Genomic DNA, 22,020 nt, shown 5'->3' on the forward strand with positions numbered 1-22,020 from the left:
ATGCGATGGCGAGGAGAAGTTTGTGTTTGGATGTCAGTGAATTAATGAAGTAGAAGACAAAACATCAAACTAATGTTCTTTATTTTCTGAAAAACAGACATGGTCTTGGCTTTCATTCACTGCAGGAGCAATTGAGAGGGTTTCCTTGCAGAGATCAGAGCTCCAGCTAGTGAAACCCTGTAAGAAAGAGTTCATGCCTCAGGCAGGAGGCAGACAGACAGACAGTGCAAGGGAAACAGAAGCAGAGGCTGGTATTTCAGCACGTTTGCCAGAGCCGAAGAGCAAAGCTGGGACCGCAGGGACAGCCCTGGGAAGCCCAGGTTGGACTGGCCTCCTTCATCCCACAGCAATGCTTTTGACATTGACCAAGACATGTTTGTTCATGTGTTGCCACTGGAGTCACTGGCTGAAACACATTTTATGAGGCAACAAAAACACAATGTGCTATTATCTTTCGGGCTACAGCCGTTCACGTGTTTTCTCTGCAAAATGGGTACCTTCCCTTTTTTTGTGTGTTTAGCTGTTTGTGTTCACTTACTACTGCCTGCCCATTCAGCATCTGGCAAAATGAAATGCTGATCTTGTCTGGGGAGGTAAAATAGTGCTAATTACCCTCCTCTGGAAGCCCTTTGGGTTTGAACCCGAGCACTGCACGTCTGCTATAGCTCCACATACAAACCGATGGAGCTAATGACCTGAAGCTGTGGGGAAGTTTGGACACAGGCTGCAACTCCATCTCCCGGTAATGCACTTCTCAGTGGATTAGGAGAAGCTTCCCTGGCAAACTGGGAAGGAATCCAAGCTGGGGAGCTGGTGTGATAGGAACTGACAGGGCTGGAAATTTGATTTCTGACTCTTTGTGTGTGTATTTCTTGTGAAAGAAGAAGAGGGAGAGGGAGCCAGGAGTACTTTGAATCCTGCAATCATTAAAACCAATTCCACTTTTCCTGCCCCTGCCCACCTCCTGATATGTGTGTGAAACAATCTTTACAGCTACACAGCCATCAGATGGTATCGACCCGGCGGTGGAAATTGCTATTGACTGCTGCTGGTGCTGCTCTCTGCACTTCCGTGGCTTTTAAAGCGACACTCTTCAGGTGATTTCACTTTGCACTTGATACAGCCTGGGAAGCCATGCCTCAAATGGGATGGAAAGAGCATGTGTGGGATTTGTGTGTGCATGGGTGTGCAACAAACACCACCACTCCTCTTTAGCTAGGGGAAGGGCATGCGAGCAAGTGGGAAGAGATGCTTACTGTAGAAACACTTGCCTAATGGGAAGGTTCAGATTTTTTTTCTTTAGTCCATCATGAAGGGATTTTTGTGTCCCACCACAGATTTTTCCTGCTGCAGTTCCAGCACCAACCCGAGACCACTTTTCTACCCTTACGGAGGATCCATCTAGTCCTACGTTGGCTGAGGATTAGATACATCGATTCCTTGTTTTAACGGGCACCTTTGAATCCACATTATGAATTCTCTCTCATCTGCTCTGGGCTCCAAAGAAGAAAGCAGGAGATAATAATATTTGCCTTTTAATGCAAGTGTTTTCTGCAACGTAAAGAACTCCTTTCATCACGAAGCATGAGAACAGGGCTTTGGCTCAGGACTGTAAAAATGTACATTTTGTTTCCTCTGAGGCAATTTAATTGATGGTATTTGGTTACTCCAGCACTGGGGGTTAGAGTAAAGTGGTTGTGAGGGGAGATGATAAAAAAGCTGTGTAAAAGTTAGGGTTAGAGTCTGATCCTGGCTCCGCAGAATAAATCTAGTGCAATGCCATTCTCATATCACTGGCATTGCTTGGGTTTCCAGTGTAGAGAAAGACCTCTGACTGAATGGAGTCAGCCTAACCATGTCTACACAGACATGGGGTGCTCTAGCTTGCTGTGTGGTTGAAATGACTCACTTTGATAACTTGGCATCAAAATGCAGGTATGTCTTCACCACTGCGAACCAAACTTTGATCCTGGTGAAGGTGTCTCCTGTTTTTGCTTGAGTCCGTTCATCCATGGACGAACAGTGCACTGTGCAGTGAAGCTCTGTGTCCTGCCTGTGGTGAAGCTCCAGCAGAGGCTGTCTTCTTCCAGAGGAGGCTGTGATGGTGGGATCTCCCAGGACCTGTCTTCTTCTGCGATGTTACTTGGGGCTGATGGCAGCACTGCAGCCTCAAATCCATGGTTAGTCCATCTAACAAGCACTGGCTTGGAGAATACTATGAAAACAGGCTGAACGTGCTTTGATAAATAACACTTCTCTGGTCAAGGAATTATGTAGGGTGCTACCTGCAACGGCCTGCCCTGTGCTCCAGACCTGGCTAAGCTTCTCTCTCTCTTTTACCAGCAGAGTTGGAGTTGTCCCTAGGAAAGGAACGGATGTTGCTATTTCTCATAGAGCTCTGCCTTTGCTCCTCCTCCAGACTCATGATGCCTCTGACTTCAACCACATGGCAGTGCCCAGGAGCAGCAGCTGGCCAGATGTGTCCAGAGTGTGCGTGCAAGGAGTACCCTCTCATTGTCTGGAACAGTGACTGCCTAAAGCTTCCAAGTCAGCCCCTTAGCTCAAATGCAAATAATAACTGCTACAAGCTCTGAGCAGTCCCTGACTTTCAGGTCACAAGACTGGCAAGCTGCTGAGGTTTCAGGAGACGTGCCTGTTGTTTCCCCACTTTCCAGCCCAAGCCCTGGGAACTGCTCTCCCTGGTTTACACTGAGCCTTTGGATCCATGTGGTGAGTCTGACCCACCTCCGCCTAGCTCTCTCTCAGCTGAATGGGAGGAAGAAGTGGGAATAGAAAGGGCTGGATGCTGAGAGCGTGTCTTGGTGGGATGGTCTGCATTGCCAGCTCCCAGCGTTGAGCCGGCTGGGAAGGGAGACAGATCAGGGCTGGGAGATGGGGTTAACTGGGGGTCGGCAGACCTGTTGGGTGCTGTGGGCAGAGCTGAGGGCTCTGCAGTAGAAGCAGTATGAGGCCTGGCCTAAGGGTGGTTTAACATGCCAAACACTGCCCTGCCTGCTTGGGGCAGTTCTCTGGGGAGAAAGTACAGGGCACCTTTGGGTGAGCACATGTCCCTTTGCTGCTTTTGTATCTGCTGCCCACCTGGGCTGGTCACAAGTCATGCATTTTGGTTGGGCATAGGGTGTTGATGACTATAAAACACCCACATTCCCTTCCCTGCAAAACCAAAAGGCTGTGACTTCCTTTGCTTCTCCTCCCTTTCCTCTCTGCTTATGGTGGTCTGCAGCCCCCAGGACACCGCTCCCATTTCTCTCCTCCCACCCCATCCCCACCTGGGTGCTGGGAGCCCGACTGCTGTTCCACGGGGACAGCGGGGGCCTGGGGGGACTCCTCTCCTCCCTGGGCTCTGCCAGTGTCTTTCTCTCTGCCCTAATTCTTCTGTTGCTCCAGAACTAGACTATCCAACTGGGGAAAGAACGATTAGCTGGAGGAAGGGGCTGAGCATCCCGGAACACAGGAGGGGTTTTGGCTCTTCTGTTTGAGGCCAGGGCAATGGGAGCCGAGTGGGATCTTCCCAGCCTGGGCCTTGAAAACCAGGCTCCCATGTGACACCCGCTTGGGGCCTCTAAAATTTGAAAGCCAGGTCTTTATTGTGAGTAAATTGGTACTGCTTTAAATGGGGTTTATTAATTTACATCCTTGGAGGACCTTCCCAGTATGAGACTGGGGGAAAAGCAGAATGTTAGAGTCATCGGTAGCTTTTTGAGTTTTACGTGTCCTTTTGCCTTCCCCATTGCCACAACCATGATGTCCTTGTCCTTTTTCCAGCTCTCTGGTAAATATCTTCTGGCACTCTCCCGACGATCCCCATCCCTTGGACACTCTGACTTTTGCACTAATTAAACGGAGGCTGGGAAGGCTGAAGCTGCTGCTGAATAGACAGAGTGGGAGACCGCAGGCTTGTTCCAGAGCAGTGTCTGAGACCTCCGCCTCCTTTAGCTCAACAGGACCTCCTTCCAAAGCCACAATCCCAGTGAACTTGACTTTCTGTTCTGTGGCTTCCCCTCCCTAGAGGCTGCTGAGCTGGTGGGGCTGGTGGTCTACCTATTGAATGTGAGGACTAGGTGGCTCTGAGCTCACCGCAAGACGTCAATGGTTTTTGCTCTGTGGGCTTTGTTCTCGTTCAGAGCTAGTGAGACCCTGTCTTTTCTGCCTTCCCCGATGGTGAACAGTGCCTGGGGAGGGCAACCTGCTCCCCCAGCCCAGCTTCCAGCTCCACATGTCCCAGAGTAACCAGGTGCTGCTGCAGTATAGATGTGCCCTTATCAAACAAGCAGACCTTGATAGTTTCTTTTTCTTCCAGGCTTAACCTGCCTAAGTCTTTTTGGGGTGAGATACGATATGTGACTTGACAGCAATTCTAGGTGAGATTTTTTCCTCCTGGGAAAGCGTGGTAAGAAATTAAGCTTTGCAGGTTTTCTGCCCAGTCGACCAGGGAAAGTAAAATCCTTGGTGAACTTGGGTTGGGTCTGGGGGCAGGAGAGTTGCTGCTGTGATTTGTGGTTATTCTCTCTGCAGCACTGCTTCCTTACTCACAAGTGAGAGGTGAGTGGTTTTGACACCTCTTTATGACCTGGGAGCCACAGGGAAGTGGTGGTGACTTGTGTTCTGGAAAGACAAGGTCATTGACAAGGGTGGTGCAAGCATCTTTGGTTCCTCTGACCATATGAGAATCCAAATATTTTCAATTCGTAGGAATTAAAATGAACATCCTAGTTTTATGTTGCTGGCTATTTGAAATGTGGCCCTTCCCAAGGTGGTGTGCAATATAGGGATATTACTGGGAAAGCTGTTGATAAGAGCAAGAGTGAAAACGGATGTCTGGTTGTAAAGCCTATCTGTCCTACAACCTTCAGGGCCTGCCAGGGGACGTGTTTCCTGGGCTGTGAAGAGCCAATATGGGACACAATCATATATCAGTGATTATATTGATCACTGTCTCAGACCCATTCAGTCAAGGACACCAGCACCTTTTGGAGAGGAAGGGTCGCTCCTGCTCCGGGAGTCTGGGGAGGGTGTTGAATGCGCAGCAGTGACTGTATGCGGGGAGAAGCAACTCTCCTTTAGGGAATGCTGGGCCCATGCTCGAACCAATTAGCAGAATGGAGCTGAGCAAAGTACAGGAGGGACCAGACTGATAATAAGCGAAGTGCTCAAATATGGGAAGTTGGGGAAGAAGCCAAATGAAAATGAAATGAAAGGCTAAGGTCCAACTTCAGCAGTTGTGTAGAAAAAATGGGACAGCTGATAATAGGAAAGCCTGCAGGAACACTGGGTCAAAACCCCTGTGAGAGAGACTGAAGGAATCTGCGCAACAGCCAAGGGAGGGAGGGCTGGGAAGGGATTTTATCGAAAAGCGAGTCAGCAAATTGGAGCTGTTGGCTTGCTTACCACCACAGAGACCTACGTCTCACACTGTGACCTCTTCACTTACTGCTCCATCGTGATAGCCAATTTGAGAGATGCATGGGATGGCAGGACTCTCTCAAGAGAGCAGCAAGGGTCTTCTTGACAGACCTTTGCGTGGGGGGACACTTCCCACCAGCTTCACCGCAGAGGGACGGAGGGCATTTGCTCTGTCTCTTGATCCGGGACTGCTGAGAATTGCCTTTGGGGATAGCTTTAAACCCCTCTTTTTTTTGGAAGTGAAATCAGAAACCTGTAGCTGAGCTTCTTCCTTTGCAGCCTTTCTCAGCCTTGGAAATCTATGGAAAGCTCAGGAGAGGATAACTGTCTTTTGCCTTCAGGTAAACTCCATAAAGACCACTTGAAGGTAGATGACGTGGTGGAAAACATCCCAAACCCATGAGTCTGCATCTGAGACACAAAGGAAGCAATTCTAGATACCTATAGCTCACGTGAGGCAGCAGAGATTTCTTTCACAGACACTGTGATCGAGGTAGGTATTACAAGGTCACCTGCAGGTGATACCCTTGGCTCTTGCTATCTTGGATCACAGCAGTAAGGCCCTTCTTCTGGTCCCTCTGATTCACCATCTGTAAAAGAAGGCTAGGGGTATACCTTCTTGGTAAACCATCTGAAAATGGCCTTACTACAAAAGTGAGCCCATCCTGCAGGTGATAAAGAAGAGGTCTTCTTCGGAGGCCTGACTTGTGAGATATCATGGAGAAGCTGTGTAATACAGGCATGTATTTGTCCCTCTGATGTGGCTTCTCAATTTAAAAGTGCTGTTCGGAATGTGAGACGCACTAGATAAAAGTGAATTTAACAGCTATTTTCTATCCTTTGAGGAACATCAGTATTGGCTGAAAGAGGGAAAAAGACCTTTTTTGTTGAATCGGGAATGGACCTGCTTTTATTGGAGGACTCTTGACTACTTTTGTTGATAATTCCTCTGATAGCTTTTACCTGACTTGCTTTCAAAATCCTTGTTGCTATTTTTTTTTTTGTCTTTAAAATGCATTTCCTTGCTGAAATTCAGGTTTGGGGTCTTGAAAAATGTCCAAAATGATTTTGCAGATTACTTTCTTTGATGTAGAAATCCCAGAAATAGGATATTCCATAAGGGAAGTCACCTGTTTATTTCTAGGAGGGTAGAGAATTTATTTTAAACAATGCCATTTTCTTTTCAATTACAGACGTTTTTGTGGGGGAAAAAAAAGCAGCAGTCTCTAAGAAAGAGCACGTGATCACAATTAAAGGATGTGTTGTGCTGTATCAGAAGGTAGCATTTAAACCAGGGAAAGACTGAATATTGACTATAACTCATTGTAATTATACCATCTATTTCAAACATGTAAATATGTTTGGTAGCACTTACATGTTTATGTCAGCTATTGGGAAAAGCCATTTTCCTTTTTGGTAAACTTCTGATGGTAAGAATTTTGTTACTTGCATTTGAATAAGCAACAGACAACAAGTTTAGACGCCGCAGATTTTTGTGCGAACAGAAGTTGATCCCCTGTCCTGTGGCAGTAGGATTTTACGTGCATCCAGGTTGTTTGTAGAAATTTCATGAATAGGAAATATTAATAAGCAACGTGTTCACTAAGACATGCATTTCTTCATAGAATAGAGCACGAACACGGTAAAGGCGGTGTGATGCAGGGAACTGAACATCAGACTGGGAATGGGATGAGTGGGAATCCATTTCTGGCTCCCCCGCTGCCTGGTCAGCTCTTCCCACCTCCCACCTTAACTGGGATCAGCAGCATTTAGCTTGTTTTGAAAGGGCTTTGAGATCTACAGATTGAGATCACTCTGGAAGACCCAGGTGCTTTGCTGAAGCCTAACCCACAAACCCTTCAAAAACTGGAACGCTGATTTAACCTGGCACCGTGAGTGAAGCCGTGTCTCTGCTAAAATTGATGAGAAAACTCCCTTCGCTTCTGGGGACTGGGATCCTTCGCCAGGGGAAATCATTCTGAGCCTATTTCCCTTCCCTCTGACATTTTCTGTCTTATCAAAAGCCAGAGGAGTAAGGAAGAAGGTTAATGACTAAATTGACAAATAAACAATCAGTTCAAAGCAGCAACAGAACATTTCCGGGAAAATTTAAGAATGTCCTCTGAAAACCAGTTAGGAATGTAAAGTGCCACACTTCAGCCCAAGAGAGACCATCCGTACAGAGCTCATTGGGTTACGGGGGCTGCAGCTGGCTGGGAAATGGGAAAGGCTTTGGCGTTTCCATGGAATACATTAGAGGAAAATTGCAGAAGAGGGAGGAAAATTGCTTTGGTCATGGTGAACGGAGAAAGGCATCGCCACAGAGGTGTCTTAGGTAAAGCCTCTCTGACAGCCTTATGTACAACCTGCACACCGTCTGACTCCGGGATGTCAGGTTTTAGACAGCAAAGCAAAAGCATCCATGGCTCTCTTCGCCAAAAAGAAAATGTGTAAGGAGTCACAGGCCAGGAGACCGCCTTTCAGCCCATTGCGGCGTGAGCATCGAGCAGTGATAATGGGGAGACGCTTCCCTCGCGCTCAGTCAGAGAAACAGAGTGTGTTTGGCCTTTGTTTTCAAGGGCTTCACTTTGCCACAGTAATGGTGCATTAACAACCGCTTGATTTTCATTTAATAAATAATAGGAATTATGCTGTGATGGAGCCAAGATTTTAAACAAGAGGCTCCTGTAAACATTTTCTTCAGGAATCTGTGATAAACCAAAGATAGCATTAGACGTACTCGGAGGGAGTGGGGACGCCAAACTTGGAATCTGTCCATCTGCTTCACCACTGAAACAAAACCACTTTATAACAACCACAGAGGAGAGGAAGCGATGCAGCTTGGCACATGCACTTACACTATGTGTGGTGGAAATGTTTATTCTTTATTTCAGAAAGATTTAGTGGGTGTAGAGATAATAGAGCATAGCGCTCGCTTGTGTCTTGGGGAAGGAGGGGTGATGGTGTTTGGGTTTTAAGGGAGTCCAGTGTCAGCTCCCATGGGGAATATTTTCGGTAATACCTATTGCAATCTCATGCGCTTGGAAGGCAGGAGGAGACAGAGGAATGAAATGTGCTCTTCAGGAGAGGTGTTGTAAAGGCCCCAGGATTAGTTATCTCTGACAGGAAGGATTTTACTGACGCTGGCAGACAGCAGAGGCAGAGTCCTGGCCACTTTGCATTGGCCCCATGGCTCCCCCAAGGCCCCATGCTGGGATGCTTCCCTCAGAGCGGCTCGGGTCGCTCTGCCCCTCTCCCCATGAGATGCCAGGGGGCTGCCTGGGGTCACTGACCCCGCGGACAACCCGCCTCACCCCACGCGTGCCTCGTACCCAACACGTGCCGGCTTCCCGAAGGATTTTCTGGCTCCAGCTCTCTTGTGTCTACCTGATGGGCTGAGGCACCGTGTTGTGACTTGGGGGAAGGATCTGGAATGCGGGAGTCTGCAGGGTCAGTCTCATGGTCCCCAGTGTCCCTGTCTGTCCCCCCCGGTGGCCACTGCTCCCTTTTCTGCTGTGCACGTTCAGCTCTGCGGTGCTGCCTCTCCTCAGAGCTGCTCAAAATCAAACCTGAAAGACCCTGGAGTGACCTCTGGGGATGTGAGAGTCCCTGCCAGAGTTTGAAAGAGCATATGTCTAGACTTGGTGTACGAGCAAGCAAGTGAAGGGATGACTAAGTGTCTGAAAGTTTGGACCTTTGGAGAGGAGTCCCTTGGCCCTTTGTTTCTTGGATAAAGTTTCGCTTCCTGTGGAGCTGTGGAGATAAAGGGTATTTTTTCTCCCGGTTTTTTTTTTCCTTCTTTTCAAAACAGTAAAAAATATATAGATACGTCTTGGGCGAGAAAGCAGAAACCTTTGAAAAATTTTGGCAAATCAAGAAACACAAAGAATGTGTTGAGTGAAACATTTCATAGCGACAAAAATCAAAACATCTCACTTCGCCTTCAACCACTTTAAAACATTTTAATGGTTCGAAAGGAAATTTCAAAACGAAAAGTCATGTGTTGCTTAAAACACTGGAAAGTGTTTCATTAAAAAGGAAGAGTGGAAGCAAAACAGTTGCCTTCTATATTTTCTTTTCTTTCCAATCAACCTGATGGCTCTTTCCCCAGTCTCAGCTGAGGTCAGGAACCAGGACTGGTCTTCCCTTGTGTTATGAGGGGCCTGGAGCCGGCAACCCTCAGACCTGAGAAGGGGACAATCTGAGGAAATAACCTCCCATGCAAGAAATCCTTGTATCACCATAACAGTGTATTCATTTTTTAATATAAATTTGCAGGCAAGCCTGGCCCCAGGGCCATCCCTGCTTATCAGCTTCGTGCCTACAAGGTCCTTTTGGGCCACAGGACAGTCTCAGATCCTGGGGAACGCAGAGGGTGCTGTGACACGTGGGCTGGCATGGCAGTCATGGTGGCCTTGGAGCCTCTGCTGGCTTCCCCTGCCCCGCTCAGGCAGGTGTGGGGCCATCAGGTGTGGGACGTGGCACAGCCGGCCTGCACCACTCCGTGGGGAGGCCCTGCGTGGGCCGGGGGAGAGGAAAGTGAGATAGGGCACAAGGACAGCGACGGCTGAGGTGAGTGGAGGGAACTCCCTGGGGGATACAGCGGAGAGGGAGCCCTGCTGCCACCCGGGGCGTGGGGCTGATGTGGGGACTGCATGAGGAGCCAGAGCCAGGTGGCCGGCGGCGGCACAGGGGCAGCCTGAGAGGCGTAGGGGGGCTGTGGGGAGCAGGGAGGGCTGGCCGCGGGGAGGCTGAGGGGAGATGGGGTACAGCAGGGCTGAGGGAAGGCCGGCGGGAGGCAGGCTGAGGAGAGCTGGGTGGGAGCCCAGGAGGGAGGCTGAGAACCTGAGAGCTGGCGGGGGGAGCTGAGGAGGGCCTGAGGGGGCACTGGGGAGCGCTGGGGCGGAGGCACTGAGGAGAGCTGGGGTGTGTGAGGGGGCGCTGAGGAGAGCTGGGGGGGGCTAAGGAGGAGCTGGCGGGTGTCGCTGAGGTGAGCCTGAGGGGCGGCGGGAAGGCTGAGGGGCACAGCACTGAAGGGAGGCGGGCCGGGGCCGACGACAGACCCGCCGAGCGGCGCATGGCGGCCGCTTGAGACGGGTTGCGAGGGGCCTGCAGGCCATGCCCGGACAGGCCATCGCGCCGCACCCACCCCTGTCCCCGCCGCCGGCGGCCGAGGCCGCTTTAAGGCGCGGGCGGGGCGCGGCCCCCGGCCCACCTCTGAACCCGGAGATTGACGGGCGGCCGCGGCGGAGGCGGGGCGGCCCGGGGGGGCCGGTCTTCCCGCCGCCGCCGCCAATGGGGCCGGGGGGGCGGGGAGGCGCCGCTGCCCCTTCCTCCCCCCGCCCCCCGGGCTCCTCCGTGCCAGTTTGAGGAGTCCGGAGCCGAACAAAAGCAGGCGGCGAGGGCCGGGAGCGGTGCGCGCAGGCCCGGCAGAGGGGGGGCCCCGCTGCCGGCCGCAAAGCGGAGCGGGCTGCCAGCCAGCCCCGAGCCCGGCCCGAGGGTGGGGGAAAGTTTGAAGCCCTCCCCCGGAGCGCGGGGGCTCCGCCGCTCTCCAGCCCCGGCAGCCCCGGCGCTGCCATCGCGGGCGGCCGCCCCGCTCCGCCCCGCCGCGGCCGTTGCCGCCGCCGCCGCCGCCTTCTCCCCGGGCGCAGCCCCTGCCCCCGCCGGCCGGCCCGCTGCCTCCCCGGGCGCGGGGCTGCGCTGCCCTGCTTTTGGAGTCGCCGCCGTTTCCCCTCCCTTCCCCGGAACCCCCCCTTCTCCCTCCCTCCTCCTTCCCTCCCTCCTCCCTCCTCCTCCTTCTCCTCCTCCAGCAGCCAAAGGGATTTTTCCCCCCTTTCTTTCCCCTCTCCTCTCTCTTTTTTTTCTCCCTCATTTTTTCCCTCCTCCTCCTCCTCTTCCTCTCCGCCGCGGAGCCGGGCGCCAGCGTGAAGGATAAATAAAAAGCGAAGAGGAAGAGGCTGGGGAGGAGGAGGAGGAGGAGGAGGGGGGGGGGAAGGAAAGAAGAAGAAGAAAGCGAGCAAGAAAAGAAAGCGAGGAGCCAGGCGGCCAGCCCAGCCGCGCCGCTCCCGGCAGCCAGGGCAGGAGGCGGCGGCGGAGCGGGGGCCGGCGGCCGGCGATGGATGACCAGCCGCGGCTGATGCACACGCACAGCGGGGTGGGGATGCCGGGGCACCCGGGCCTGTCCCAGCACATGCAGGATGGACCAGGCGGGGCGGAGGGGGAGGCAGGCAGGAAGCAGGACATCGGAGACATCTTACAGCAGATCATGACCATCACGGACCAGAGTTTGGACGAGGCGCAGGCCAGGTGAGAGCGGCGGCCCGGCCCGGCGGGGGCAGGTGCCGGGAAGTTTCCCCCGCGCACGGCCCGGCCTTTGTTGTCCGGCGGGGGCAGCGCCCGGCGCGGGGGGACGGGGGGTCCCTGCTGCCGGGACGTGGCGGGGCGGGAAAAAAAGGGCACAGATTATCCCCCCACCCCCTTCCCAACTTGATGGTGGTTCCTGGGGGTCGCAGCCCACCCCCCCACCCCCCCCAGCTCCTTCCCCACGGGGGGTCCCGAAGTGGGGCTCGGCTGGGCAGCGGCCCGGGGTCCTCAGCCGTTTTGGGGTGGGGGTGGATTCCGGAGGGAGGCGGGTGTTGCAGCAGGGCTCTGCGTTGGGCGCCTCCGAAAGAGGCACAAAGTACTGCTCCATATTATTTATTTTTTGTTGTTAGGGGCGTTAATAATGTTCTTTTTTAGGGCCCTGTAGTGGTGTTATTTTTCAGGCCGTGTTTTTGCCCTTGGAGGATGCACATAGAAGCTTCCCTTCAATTTTTTTTTTCTTGTTAATGGCAGAGGTATTTAAAAAACAAAAAACACCGCTGTAAAAGCCGGTAACCGAATTGTCCCCGGCTTCAGGGAGTGCAAACCTAAATACGTACCTTCAAGGCGCTAGCAAAAGTTAAGAGAGGGAGGAAAAAATAACAAATCCCCAAATCGAAGGCATAGTTGAAGGAATAAAACAAACAAGCAAAATAAAGTTGCCCTGAATTGGCTGGGGTACACTTGAAATTTCTTTTGGGCTGCAGAGCTGCTAGGTACGGTGTCCTTCCCCCTGGCATTCATGCCCCGAGCTGGAGCAGATTGCTAGAATACATTGTTCCTGGAAAAACGCATCGCACGGCCCCACAACTCTTTTAGGAAGAACTTCCAGAAGGATAAAAGTAGCCCCCAAACCTCAGCTTACATCCTCACCGCCTCCCCAGCTTGTATAAAGCTCTTGCTTACTGAAAAGCCTCGTTGCTGGGCTGATCTTACTAATTTTCTTACGTTCTTGCAGGGGCAGAGTAGCTGTTAGGAGGAGGAGGAAATCAGGCACTTTCTCCCCGGCCAGACCCGGGGCAGTGAAGGGATCTTCCTTCGGAAAGTTGCAGGAATTTTGTGTGTTCCTGCCTGCATAATTTAGTATAGTTAATCAAATCAACAAAGCCAAAGCAGAACAGAGGTGGGAGAAGGCTTTATGGGTTTGCCTTGCTGGACTATTTCAGCTGCTTCCTCACAGTACTTTTTAAATATATTTTTTATTACTGTTTTTAATGCTGAGCTGCCAAACACACCGTATTTATCAGTGATGTTTGGTTTTGCATTTCTTCCATCCATCCTACTGTTGTTTTGCTGCCTCTTTTCTTTTTTTTTTTTTTTAAATGAAGTTTTGGGAAGATGCAAAGTGCCAATATTATTAGTAAGGGGGCTCCTCCAGCATATGTACGTGATTTGTGTATACCCAAATGTCTGCACCCATCTGGGTGTGCTGATAAGGGGACGCTGTGGTTCTGCAAGGGTATATACCTTTGAGAGACTTCATCAGATATATAAATCTTTTTAACATGTTGTGGGTGGTGTGGGGTAAGTAGTGTGAATGTTTGCCAGATGTTCACATCGTCTTTCGTGTGTAATTTCGGTTGGTAAACAGAAATCCTGTAACAGGCGCCTGATAGCAACAGCCCTTTATACAACTAAACCCTTGGCTAAATGATTGTGTGGCTTAAGAGAAAAAGATAAAATCAGTTTCTTTGCCTCAGTGGGCACGCGGTGGGTTTTTAAAACCAGCCGATTAAAACTACCCCCACTCCCCTGCCCCCAAACTCTTTCCTCAGAACCCACAGAGAACGGTCAGCTCTGAAATAACAGCAGCCAAAAAGCAAGGCGTTGAATAGCATGCCCTCCCCTTCCCAGAAGCAGCTGGCTGTGTTTTTAAATGTGTTTACTGTCCCAATTGTAAAGAATTAAATTGTAACACCTGTGAATAAGCTGGATGTAAGTAGTGTGGAGGCAGGGAAATGGGTTTCTCTCGCCATACATGCATGCGTATCTCCGCACTCAAAGTTGGGCGACGAAATTCTTCGAATTGACAGCTCTTAAGCAGAGGATTTTTCCACCGCTGGGGCAAGGGGGGGGGTTTAATTCCCTTCTACCTTGCAGGGTGAGCCTAATAAAGCACATGGCTAGCTTTAATATCGGAGGTGGGGGATGGCAAGAGCCCAGTGCTTGCTCTGTATTGAGTAAGACAGTTGAACCAAGCTTGGCTCCCAAAAGCTGCTGGTGTCAGCTTGGTGCATCGCTGGGCTTGCACTGGCGGTGGGAGACGCTCGGTGGCAAAGGTGATTTTCAAGCCATTCCTAAATTGGTATAATTCATCTCCTCTGCCTTAGATAGGTGGCTGTTTGCAGCACTGGCGCTCAAGTCATGGCAGAGGTAGTGGTGGGGCTGAGGGGGCTCAAACATGTCCCCTCCACCTCTGGCACGCACATGCCAGCCAGCAAGAATTTGGAAAGTTGTTCTTCATGGTGACATCCTAACCTCACTCGCCCCTCTCTTCTTTTCTCTCCAGGAAACATGCTTTAAACTGCCACAGGATGAAGCCAGCCCTTTTTAATGTCTTGTGTGAAATCAAAGAAAAAACAGGTAGGAAATCAGTGCTGTTGGTTCTGTGTTATTTTTCATTTTGCTCTTTGAGGGTTTTATACCACCAAGTTTGTGGCCCCCTCCCCCCCATAGCAGTATTTAAGTGGGGAGAAATAACTCGCTGGTATTTAATGCTTCTGGCTGTGGACTTGCACGATGCAGTTTGTGTCTGGAAGGGAAAATATTGTGGTTTAATTTCTATTGTATAGCCTCTTTTTATTTATTGCTTTTTCTGGGGACAAGAAAAAGATCAAAACCCTCACAATTTGTCTCTTGCTATAGTTTCTTCTTTAAGACATGGCACTGCTTTTTTTTTTATTATTATTAAATAAAATCTGAGTACAGAGTAGCGGGGGAAAAGACCCGACAAAATAAAATTGTGCAGTCAGATTGCTGTTACTGTTCAGGTAAACGTAAAGGTTTCTTAGTTGTGTGTTTTTTTTTTTTTTTTAAAAAAAGGGTTAAAATGCTCTTGTCTGCCAGTCATCCTGGCTAGCTCATGTAAGAGGGAGTTGTCAGTTGCCTTTAGTGAAAGCAATATATTAGATTGTTAGTTACTTTAGGGTACTGTTGTTTTATGGCATGGGGTGTTCTCAGGCTTCTAAAGAAGCTAATGGCATGAGAGCGTTGGTTCTGCCGTTTCCCACTTTCCAGACCTCCTACCATGTACTAACACACTTATAACACATCCCAGGGGGGCATTTAAATTTTAAAAGCAACAATTAAAAAATAGCAGTCATCAATCAAGGGTGATCTTAAACAACAGATGCTCAGGGAAGGGCATTTAACAACATGCACCACTTCTTTATGTATTTGTCAGAATCTCTTATTTTTAATTAAAAAAATGGGAGGAATGATGGAAATTTGGTGGGGCGGGGGTGTGTGTGTGTTCATCTCTGCTGTTGGTTTTCTGAGCCGACCAGAGTTGATCGGCGGGTTTTTCCATGCCGATCTAGCTGCCTTGTTTCAGCTTGCTGTGAAGTACTTGACTTCTTTCCCCCCCCTTCCTTTTACAACAAGGACTGTAACAGTCAGTAATTCATATCTGAGCCATATAAGCAAGGGCATGACATGAATGAAAGTGACAATAAATATGATTGCACACCTAGCTGATATACATTGATAGTTACACATAAAAGAGGAACAGCTTTCAGGAGCCTGAATCGCAAGTCTTATTTTTTTTCTTTCTTAAATATATATATAAAACCTCCTAGCGTGAGCAGCTGATTGAAAATACAATTACTTGACTCTTGCAATATATATAAGATGACTAAGGGGGACCTTTTGTTAAACGTTGTTTGTGCAGAGTGTAGCCCAGACAAAGCTCCTACTGATGGCATTCGGCTCTCCGAAGTCCTTACGGCTGCATGGCTGGGTCTGACCTTTCCGAGGAGTCCTTTCTTATGGAGTTCCCATAATATTAAGCTAGTAGGTTCGGTATGGGAACCTCTGTACAGTTCATATGATGTAACGTGAGGGAGTCTGCCTGGAGGTGAATTTTATGGGTTTTATAGCGTTCCCCTGTGTGCCACCCTAAAAAAAAGAGACACGGAGTTCTTTTCTCTCTTCCCTCTTCTTTTGTGTTGCGTGAGCCAAAGAAAATGTTTGTCTGCCTTTTCTCCACATGTATTTGATGCTCCGTATGCTGCCTGTGCAGGGGTACTTTTTGGCAGGGTGACTGATGAATCCCACCTCAGCTTTTCTATTAATGCAGTCGCAAAGTTAGGGGACAGACTGGGAATCTGCTAGGACCAAACCTGATGGGAAATCCAGGTGACCTCAGGGATGCTCTGGGGTCCTGGTGAGCTGCGGAGGGTTGGGGAGCTGTACGTATCCCACAGTGGCTGGGTAGGATAATTGCTGGCTGCTGAGGAAAATCGAGAGGTGGTATAGGGCAAAGTGTGCTGCTGGAAATAAAGGATATTCAGGTGTGAACTGGGGTTGTCTTACACTTTTTTCTTTTATTTTTATTTTTTGCTGTTGTGCCTGGGTTACTTGGCCATGGAGGAGTTGTGTAGAGGTATCTGAAGAGGTTGAACTGAGATGACTTTTGGAGCATTGTTTATCTGCCCTTAATATATTTATGGTGAATTCTTTTACTTTGTAAATTCAAAGACCTCCTCCCCTCTCCCCCATCTGGGTCCCCAAAAGTCAGGGTTTGTAAAGAAGCAAGCAGCCAGATGGTTTGGTTTTGATTGTTTTTTTTTTTTAATTATTGCTTTGTGGGCCCAATGCTAGGAGGAAGTTAGTCTTGTTTTTTTCTGGGGCTGAGGGTACGGCCTGCTTCTGTTTGCTCGCTCCTTCCTTGTGGGCAGCGACGTGAAAGTTGAGCCAGCTTCTCTCTTCCCACTTTCCATTTTGCTTCCCAGATTTTTGCATGTGTCGTGTTTGAAATCCTGGTGATTGTTTGTGGTCACTGGTGGGTGTTTGAAAGTGCGTGCGTACATCTTCCCCCCGGCGTTATGATGTGCAGAAATGTGCGTTCAGTTACCCCGCTGCCTGATTTAAGTGACTCCAGAGCCTTACGGAGACTTTACCACAGTCTCTCGCAACATTATGGCTAATATTTCATAGCGTTAACGTTGTCTTGAGCAAACCCAAAGTGTCCATAAAGTTTTTAGACAAAGAGGTCGTCTGTATTGGCTGAAGAGTTGCCTTTTGCGTTTGGGCTCTTCAGTTCTTTTAAAGCATTTATAAATACTTTAAGAAAAAAAAAATTACCAACAACCAACAAAACCTGGAAGAAAGCTCAGTGGGTTGTCTTTTGTCTGTGGCATGGAGATTGTTGCTTTTGGGGTGATGACTGTTTAAAAGTAACAAAAGTTGAGAGGTTTGCTCTGAGTGGGAGCATGTGAGGGGAGTGTGTGGAAATTGCCGCTGAAATATGTGTATAAGTTGTCGGCGTTCATTTGGTGTGTTTTCACTTGCTGTTGGTCGCTTTGTTGCGAAGGAAGGGGCAGGACTGCCTTCAAATGGCTGGCTGGCTTTTTGGAATAATAATTATGGAAATGGGAGGCATTGTTGTCCTAAATACAATTGATTCCTCTGTCAATAGGGATTGAAATCGGAAATTGTATTGCTGATTTATAAAAAGTTTGAAGGCAGGGGTAGGGACTCTGTCTTTACGGCCTCCCCCCTCTCTTGTGTTTTTTTCCTCTTTTTGGTATGTTGTGTTTTTTTTTTTTAAGCTGTTCTCTGCATGAGCTGAATAGCTAAGCAGAAGAATCAGGCAAGGCGTACGCAGACGTGGGGTCCTTGGATGGCAAACTGGAAAATATCTGCTGTCAAAATGCAGCAGCATCTATTTCAGCTATGAGCCTTTCCCAACTCCCATCTCGTTCGGCAGGGACCGGTGGGGAGAGGCTGAGCGCAGGATATATGACCATTTAATCTGATTCCTCCTCCTTAAGAGCTTTTCCCATCGTTTCACTTTCTCTGCTCTTTTGGGGGAGGTGAGGGCATCAGGCAAATTCTAGTTCTTAAAAAGACCCTGACTTTGTATTTCAAATCCCCTGATTTTATTTTTTTTTCCTTAACCCCCCTCACCCTTCTGTGTTGAAAGAATTTTAAGTTTAAAAGAAAAATGTACATGCCACCAACGGGGGGAATTTACGAAGTGGAATATTTATAGACAGCACTGATTAGCTGTGCAATTGTTGTTGAATAATGGGTTTGTGTGTGTGGTTTTTTTTTTAATTTTAGAACATAATAGCTATATAAGGTGCCTCTTAGCTACCTTTCCCTGTGCATTATCTTCACCAAACTTAACTCAAATCAGATCTTTGAAGGAGGTGGGATTTTTTCCCCCCCTTCTTTTCTTCCTTAACACCCCTTTGTTCTCTCCAGCTCTGTGTTCAATTAACACCCCCATTGCAGAACTGTAGTCTTTTTTTTTTTTTAATGTCTGTTACTGTATTTCACTTCTGACACCTCCCTTATTATTCTTGCCTGCTATTTCTCTTTCATATAGCAATTACGATACGGGGTTTCTTTCTTTCTCCCTCCCTTCTCTCCCCCTGCTCCCAACTAAAGCCCCACCAAGAGCAGCATGGGGAGAAGAGAGGCAGCTGCAGTGCGTGCAGTGGTAGTGTTTTTGGGATATGGGGCAGAGCTGGAAGTGGGGTATGCTGTCAAGCCCAAGGCCCCTCGGATGGAGTTTTTCTCAGGGCTGAATGGGGCAGCTTGCTTTCCTCCCTCCCTCTCCCCGCCCCCCCCCCCCCCCCAGTTTTCAGACCCTGCCTGCCTTGTTATCCTGCATTTCCACTGAGGTTTCTCAAGGTGCAGGGGAGAGTTAAAACATCCCGCTTTGAATTGCAGTGTAATTCTTGCACCTAAGAGGAGGCTTCATTCTGCTTCTGCAAAAGCTCATAATGAAAGTGCTGGTGCTCCAGCCCCAGAGCATCTGGGTCCCTGCTCTGCTCTTGGTGGGTCCACCCTTCACCCGGCTGCTCTCCCTCCGGCCCATCAAAGGGGAGGAAGCCTTTGCTTTGATATTTATTATTAATATTTTTTTTCTCCTCCAGTTGAGAGGCTTTGAAGGCAAAAGTGATGGTTCTCTCTCCCAGCTGGGCAGGCTGTCTGTAGGGGCATGGTCTGTGGGGTCCGTAGTGCCGCTGCCCTGGTGGGAAGTGAAACATTTTGGGAGAGGAGAGGGCTTCCTGCCGGCCAGCACTGCCCGAGGAAGCCTCTTGGCAGCTCACAAATTGCTTCCAGAAACCTGATGTCTTCAAGAGAAAGGAGGGAAGGGAACATGCAACATGCTGGAAGATGGGGATGGTTTGGGAGGGAAAGCAGCCTCTGGGAGACCTTGGCTTGGTGGAGGGCTGTATCACTGCAGGAGGAGCGGCCACCTCTGGGGACTGGCTGGGAGGGATGGATACCAGTCACCCTGATGGGAAGGGGGATGTGCCCCAGTAGGGTCCTGGTGGCTGGAATGAGCAGCGTCTTCAAGGTTGGACCTGTGTCACTGCAGCGAGTTCTTTTTCTGGGCTTTCCTCTTCCAGCATGATGTTGTCCATCTGGGATACGCTTGGGATGGGTAGCTTTGGAGGAGCATGCTTGCAGGGAGATTTCTCTTTTTTTCCCTTTTAATTTTATATTTTCTTCCTCTCCCCTGGTAGCATGTGGTTGGAGCTCTTTGAACGGAGCAGGCTTAATTAGTTTAATCAAAATTGGCCTCCTGCAATCCTCCAGGGAAGGAGGTGGGAAGCACGGGGCGGCCAGCGGGCTCTTCCTCCCACCTCCTCCCCCTCAGCCCTGCCGGCAAAGCAGAGAAACCAGGCCCAGCTCTGGCACAGCCTCACCGCTCCTGAGGGACTCGCTACAATTCAGGAGTACAGGAAGAAACCTGTTTGGTTTTGTTTCCAGGCTTGTTTTTTTTGTGGGTGCCTGATGTCGAGCAAACTTTGCTGTGATTGCAGCAGACTGGGAAGATGCTCTCGGAGGGTCTTTTGGGTCCTGTTGCTCCCTGCCTCATCTGTTTGCTCCGGGGGGGGTGGATGAGCTTGTCCCTTGGCCCTCAATCCCATGCTCCCCAGTCTCCCAGCCTTTGCTTGCACTAGCCTCCCCAGGTATTGGGTGGCAGTGGCTGTTGGATGCATGTGTCTGGGGAAGGAGGGTGCTGTGAGGGTGCTGTGCCGGCAGCTTGCTCTTCAGATGCTGCCTGCTGACAAGGCGCAGAGGAGAAGGAATCTTTGTGTTCCATTAATGCACGCTGGAAAAATATCTGTTTTAACTAGATGCATACATAAATAACAGCTAACCAGAGCATCCTCTAACATGAACGTTAGGTGTCTTCCGCGCTGCCATGGGTTTCTGCCCAGTCCATCTCCCCTCGCCTCTGCACAGTCTTGGCAGCAGTCAGAGCGGTGTGGGTGAGCTCAGGGAAAGAGATCTTTTTATTGGGTCTTGTAGCTCCAAACGAGAAACTCAGAAGGTCTTTCAGGCCTAAATTTCTCCAGGGGAAAATGGTTCAAGTTCCCTTATTTGAGACCTGCAAAGGGATTTCCCCCTCGGAGCACTGACTGTCTGGGAGCAGGGCTTTTCTAAATGATCTCAAATGCTAGATTTATTCCTTTTAGCAGGCTCGCGCGCTGCGTGCTGGCCCTGGGTTTGAGGGCAGCGGCTGTAAACAAAACGCAGAGAAACTCTGAGACAATTTCATCATGGTTTCCCCCCCCCTCACCCTGATCACAAGGAAATTACTGCATGCAGCAGTTCTTTAGGGTAGTAGGGTGGTGGTTTAAACGTAAATGATTTTGTTTGCAGCAAGACACACCAGGCTATGCTGCTGTTGGTGCTTCTGCTGAATCAGAGCTGGGGATTCTGGCAGGGAAAAGGGAGGAATATTGGATTCCTCCTCTGCCTTTGGTTCAGCACCTCATTCCCCGGTTCCTCCTTTAACCCAGCAGCTGCTGCCTTCTCTGCTAATGAAGCTCTGCAAAGGGTTTCATGGTCTCTTGGAAATCTGTGGTGAAACATTTTACTACTGGGTTTTTTCCCCTTCCTGTGCTTGGAGTTGGGGTGCTTTGGGAGGCAGCAGAGCCCGTCCTATTTGCTTTGTGCACTAGAGGGGTGGTTTGCAGCAGGTGCAAAATGCCAGGTACCCAGTGGGAACAGGGGGTGAGTTTGTGTCTGAAGATGTGATGTTTTCTTTCTACCTTTCTGATTTTTTTTTTTTCATTTATTTATTCAAGTCTTGCATTCTCATGGCAGTTTTCCTATACATACTGTGAGTTTCACCCTCCTGGTAACATGTGCTGTTCTTTGCTTTGTTTTGGGAGTTGCTGTGGGGGAGGTGGGCTGCACAGCCCTGGCTTCCATGGACCCCAGAGCAGGATGGCCTCTGCCAGGCTCCAAGCTTTTGGGCTCAAGCTTTGGGCTTTTCAGTGCCAGGCAGGGAGAAGTGATGCTTCTTTGTGCTGCAAGGATGTGTGCTGTACAGCGCCTAGCACAGGCAGGACTCGGTGCTGGGTTGGGGTTTGGAAGGAGGTAATGTGATTTACAGCAATGGATCTGGTTAATAATCTCCAGCAGCTTCTGTATACTCAGGGGCTGCTTGTATTCCCAGCCAGGTGTTTGCAGACCGGATCAATATGGCCCTATTTGCATGGGGCTGTCCATAATCTAATAAACCAGCCTCAATCTGCATCCTTCGCTTTCCCTAAACATCCATCTAGAGATGATCCCGGTCCAGTTGGACTGGTAAGTGTTCCCTGTGGTGAGAGAAGCTGTTTGTGAACAGTGCCTGGCCCCTGGACTGCCAGCCTAGTGTCATTTGTGGCACCCCAGTGCTGCCAGTGGGTACTGGGTGCCAAGGCTGTACCCTCCAACAGAGCCTGGGCTGTGCAAGCATCCCAGATTTTTGGGTGCACTGGCTGTTTGTAGTTGCTGCATGGTGCTTTGCAGACCATCACCTCCCCAGTATGCTCCAGAGGCATCGATGTCAGGGGTTTTTCCATGAAATCCCTCTTCTTGCCATGTCACCTTTGAGGAGCTTCTGCTGGGAACCCCGTTTGAAACCAATAACGATGGTTTTGCAGGCTGGGCGGTCGGCAGCTTCTGCTGAAAACTCTCTTGGAGGTGTTGCATCCCCTGGCAACTTAAATAGCACAAGGTGGCAGGCAGTATGGGGATAAATTACAGAAAGCTGTG

At 49.8% G+C, this 22,020-nt stretch overlaps 1 protein-coding gene and 1 long non-coding RNA gene across 3 annotated transcripts in view; both read left to right on the top strand.

Annotated features, from left to right (window-relative positions):
* Positions 1 to 1,945: 1,945 nt before the first annotated feature.
* LOC129737233 (uncharacterized) lies at positions 1,946 to 9,414 on the top strand. The gene is made up of 3 exons (XR_008734829.1): positions 1,946 to 2,180; positions 2,347 to 2,730; positions 3,787 to 9,414. It is a non-coding gene; the product is annotated as an uncharacterized LOC129737233 (long non-coding RNA).
* A 1,375-nt stretch (positions 9,415 to 10,789) lies between these two features.
* Positions 10,790 to 22,020, top strand: part of PBX1 (PBX homeobox 1) — a 133,822-nt gene continuing 122,591 nt past the window's right edge. Inside the window, exons 1-2 of one of the 2 annotated variants that reach the window (XM_055724715.1) lie at positions 10,790 to 11,730; positions 14,294 to 14,367. In XM_055724715.1, the coding sequence (XP_055580690.1) occupies positions 11,540 to 11,730; positions 14,294 to 14,367 (265 nt within the window). In that variant the 5' untranslated portion in view covers positions 10,790 to 11,539. The remainder of the gene's footprint in view (positions 11,731 to 14,293; positions 14,368 to 22,020) is intronic. The other variant, XM_055724717.1, reaches the window with a different exon arrangement.

Source organism: Falco cherrug, chromosome 12 (genome assembly GCF_023634085.1).
Source record: "Falco cherrug isolate bFalChe1 chromosome 12, bFalChe1.pri, whole genome shotgun sequence".
Classification (NCBI taxonomy): Eukaryota; Metazoa; Chordata; class Aves; order Falconiformes; family Falconidae; genus Falco; species Falco cherrug.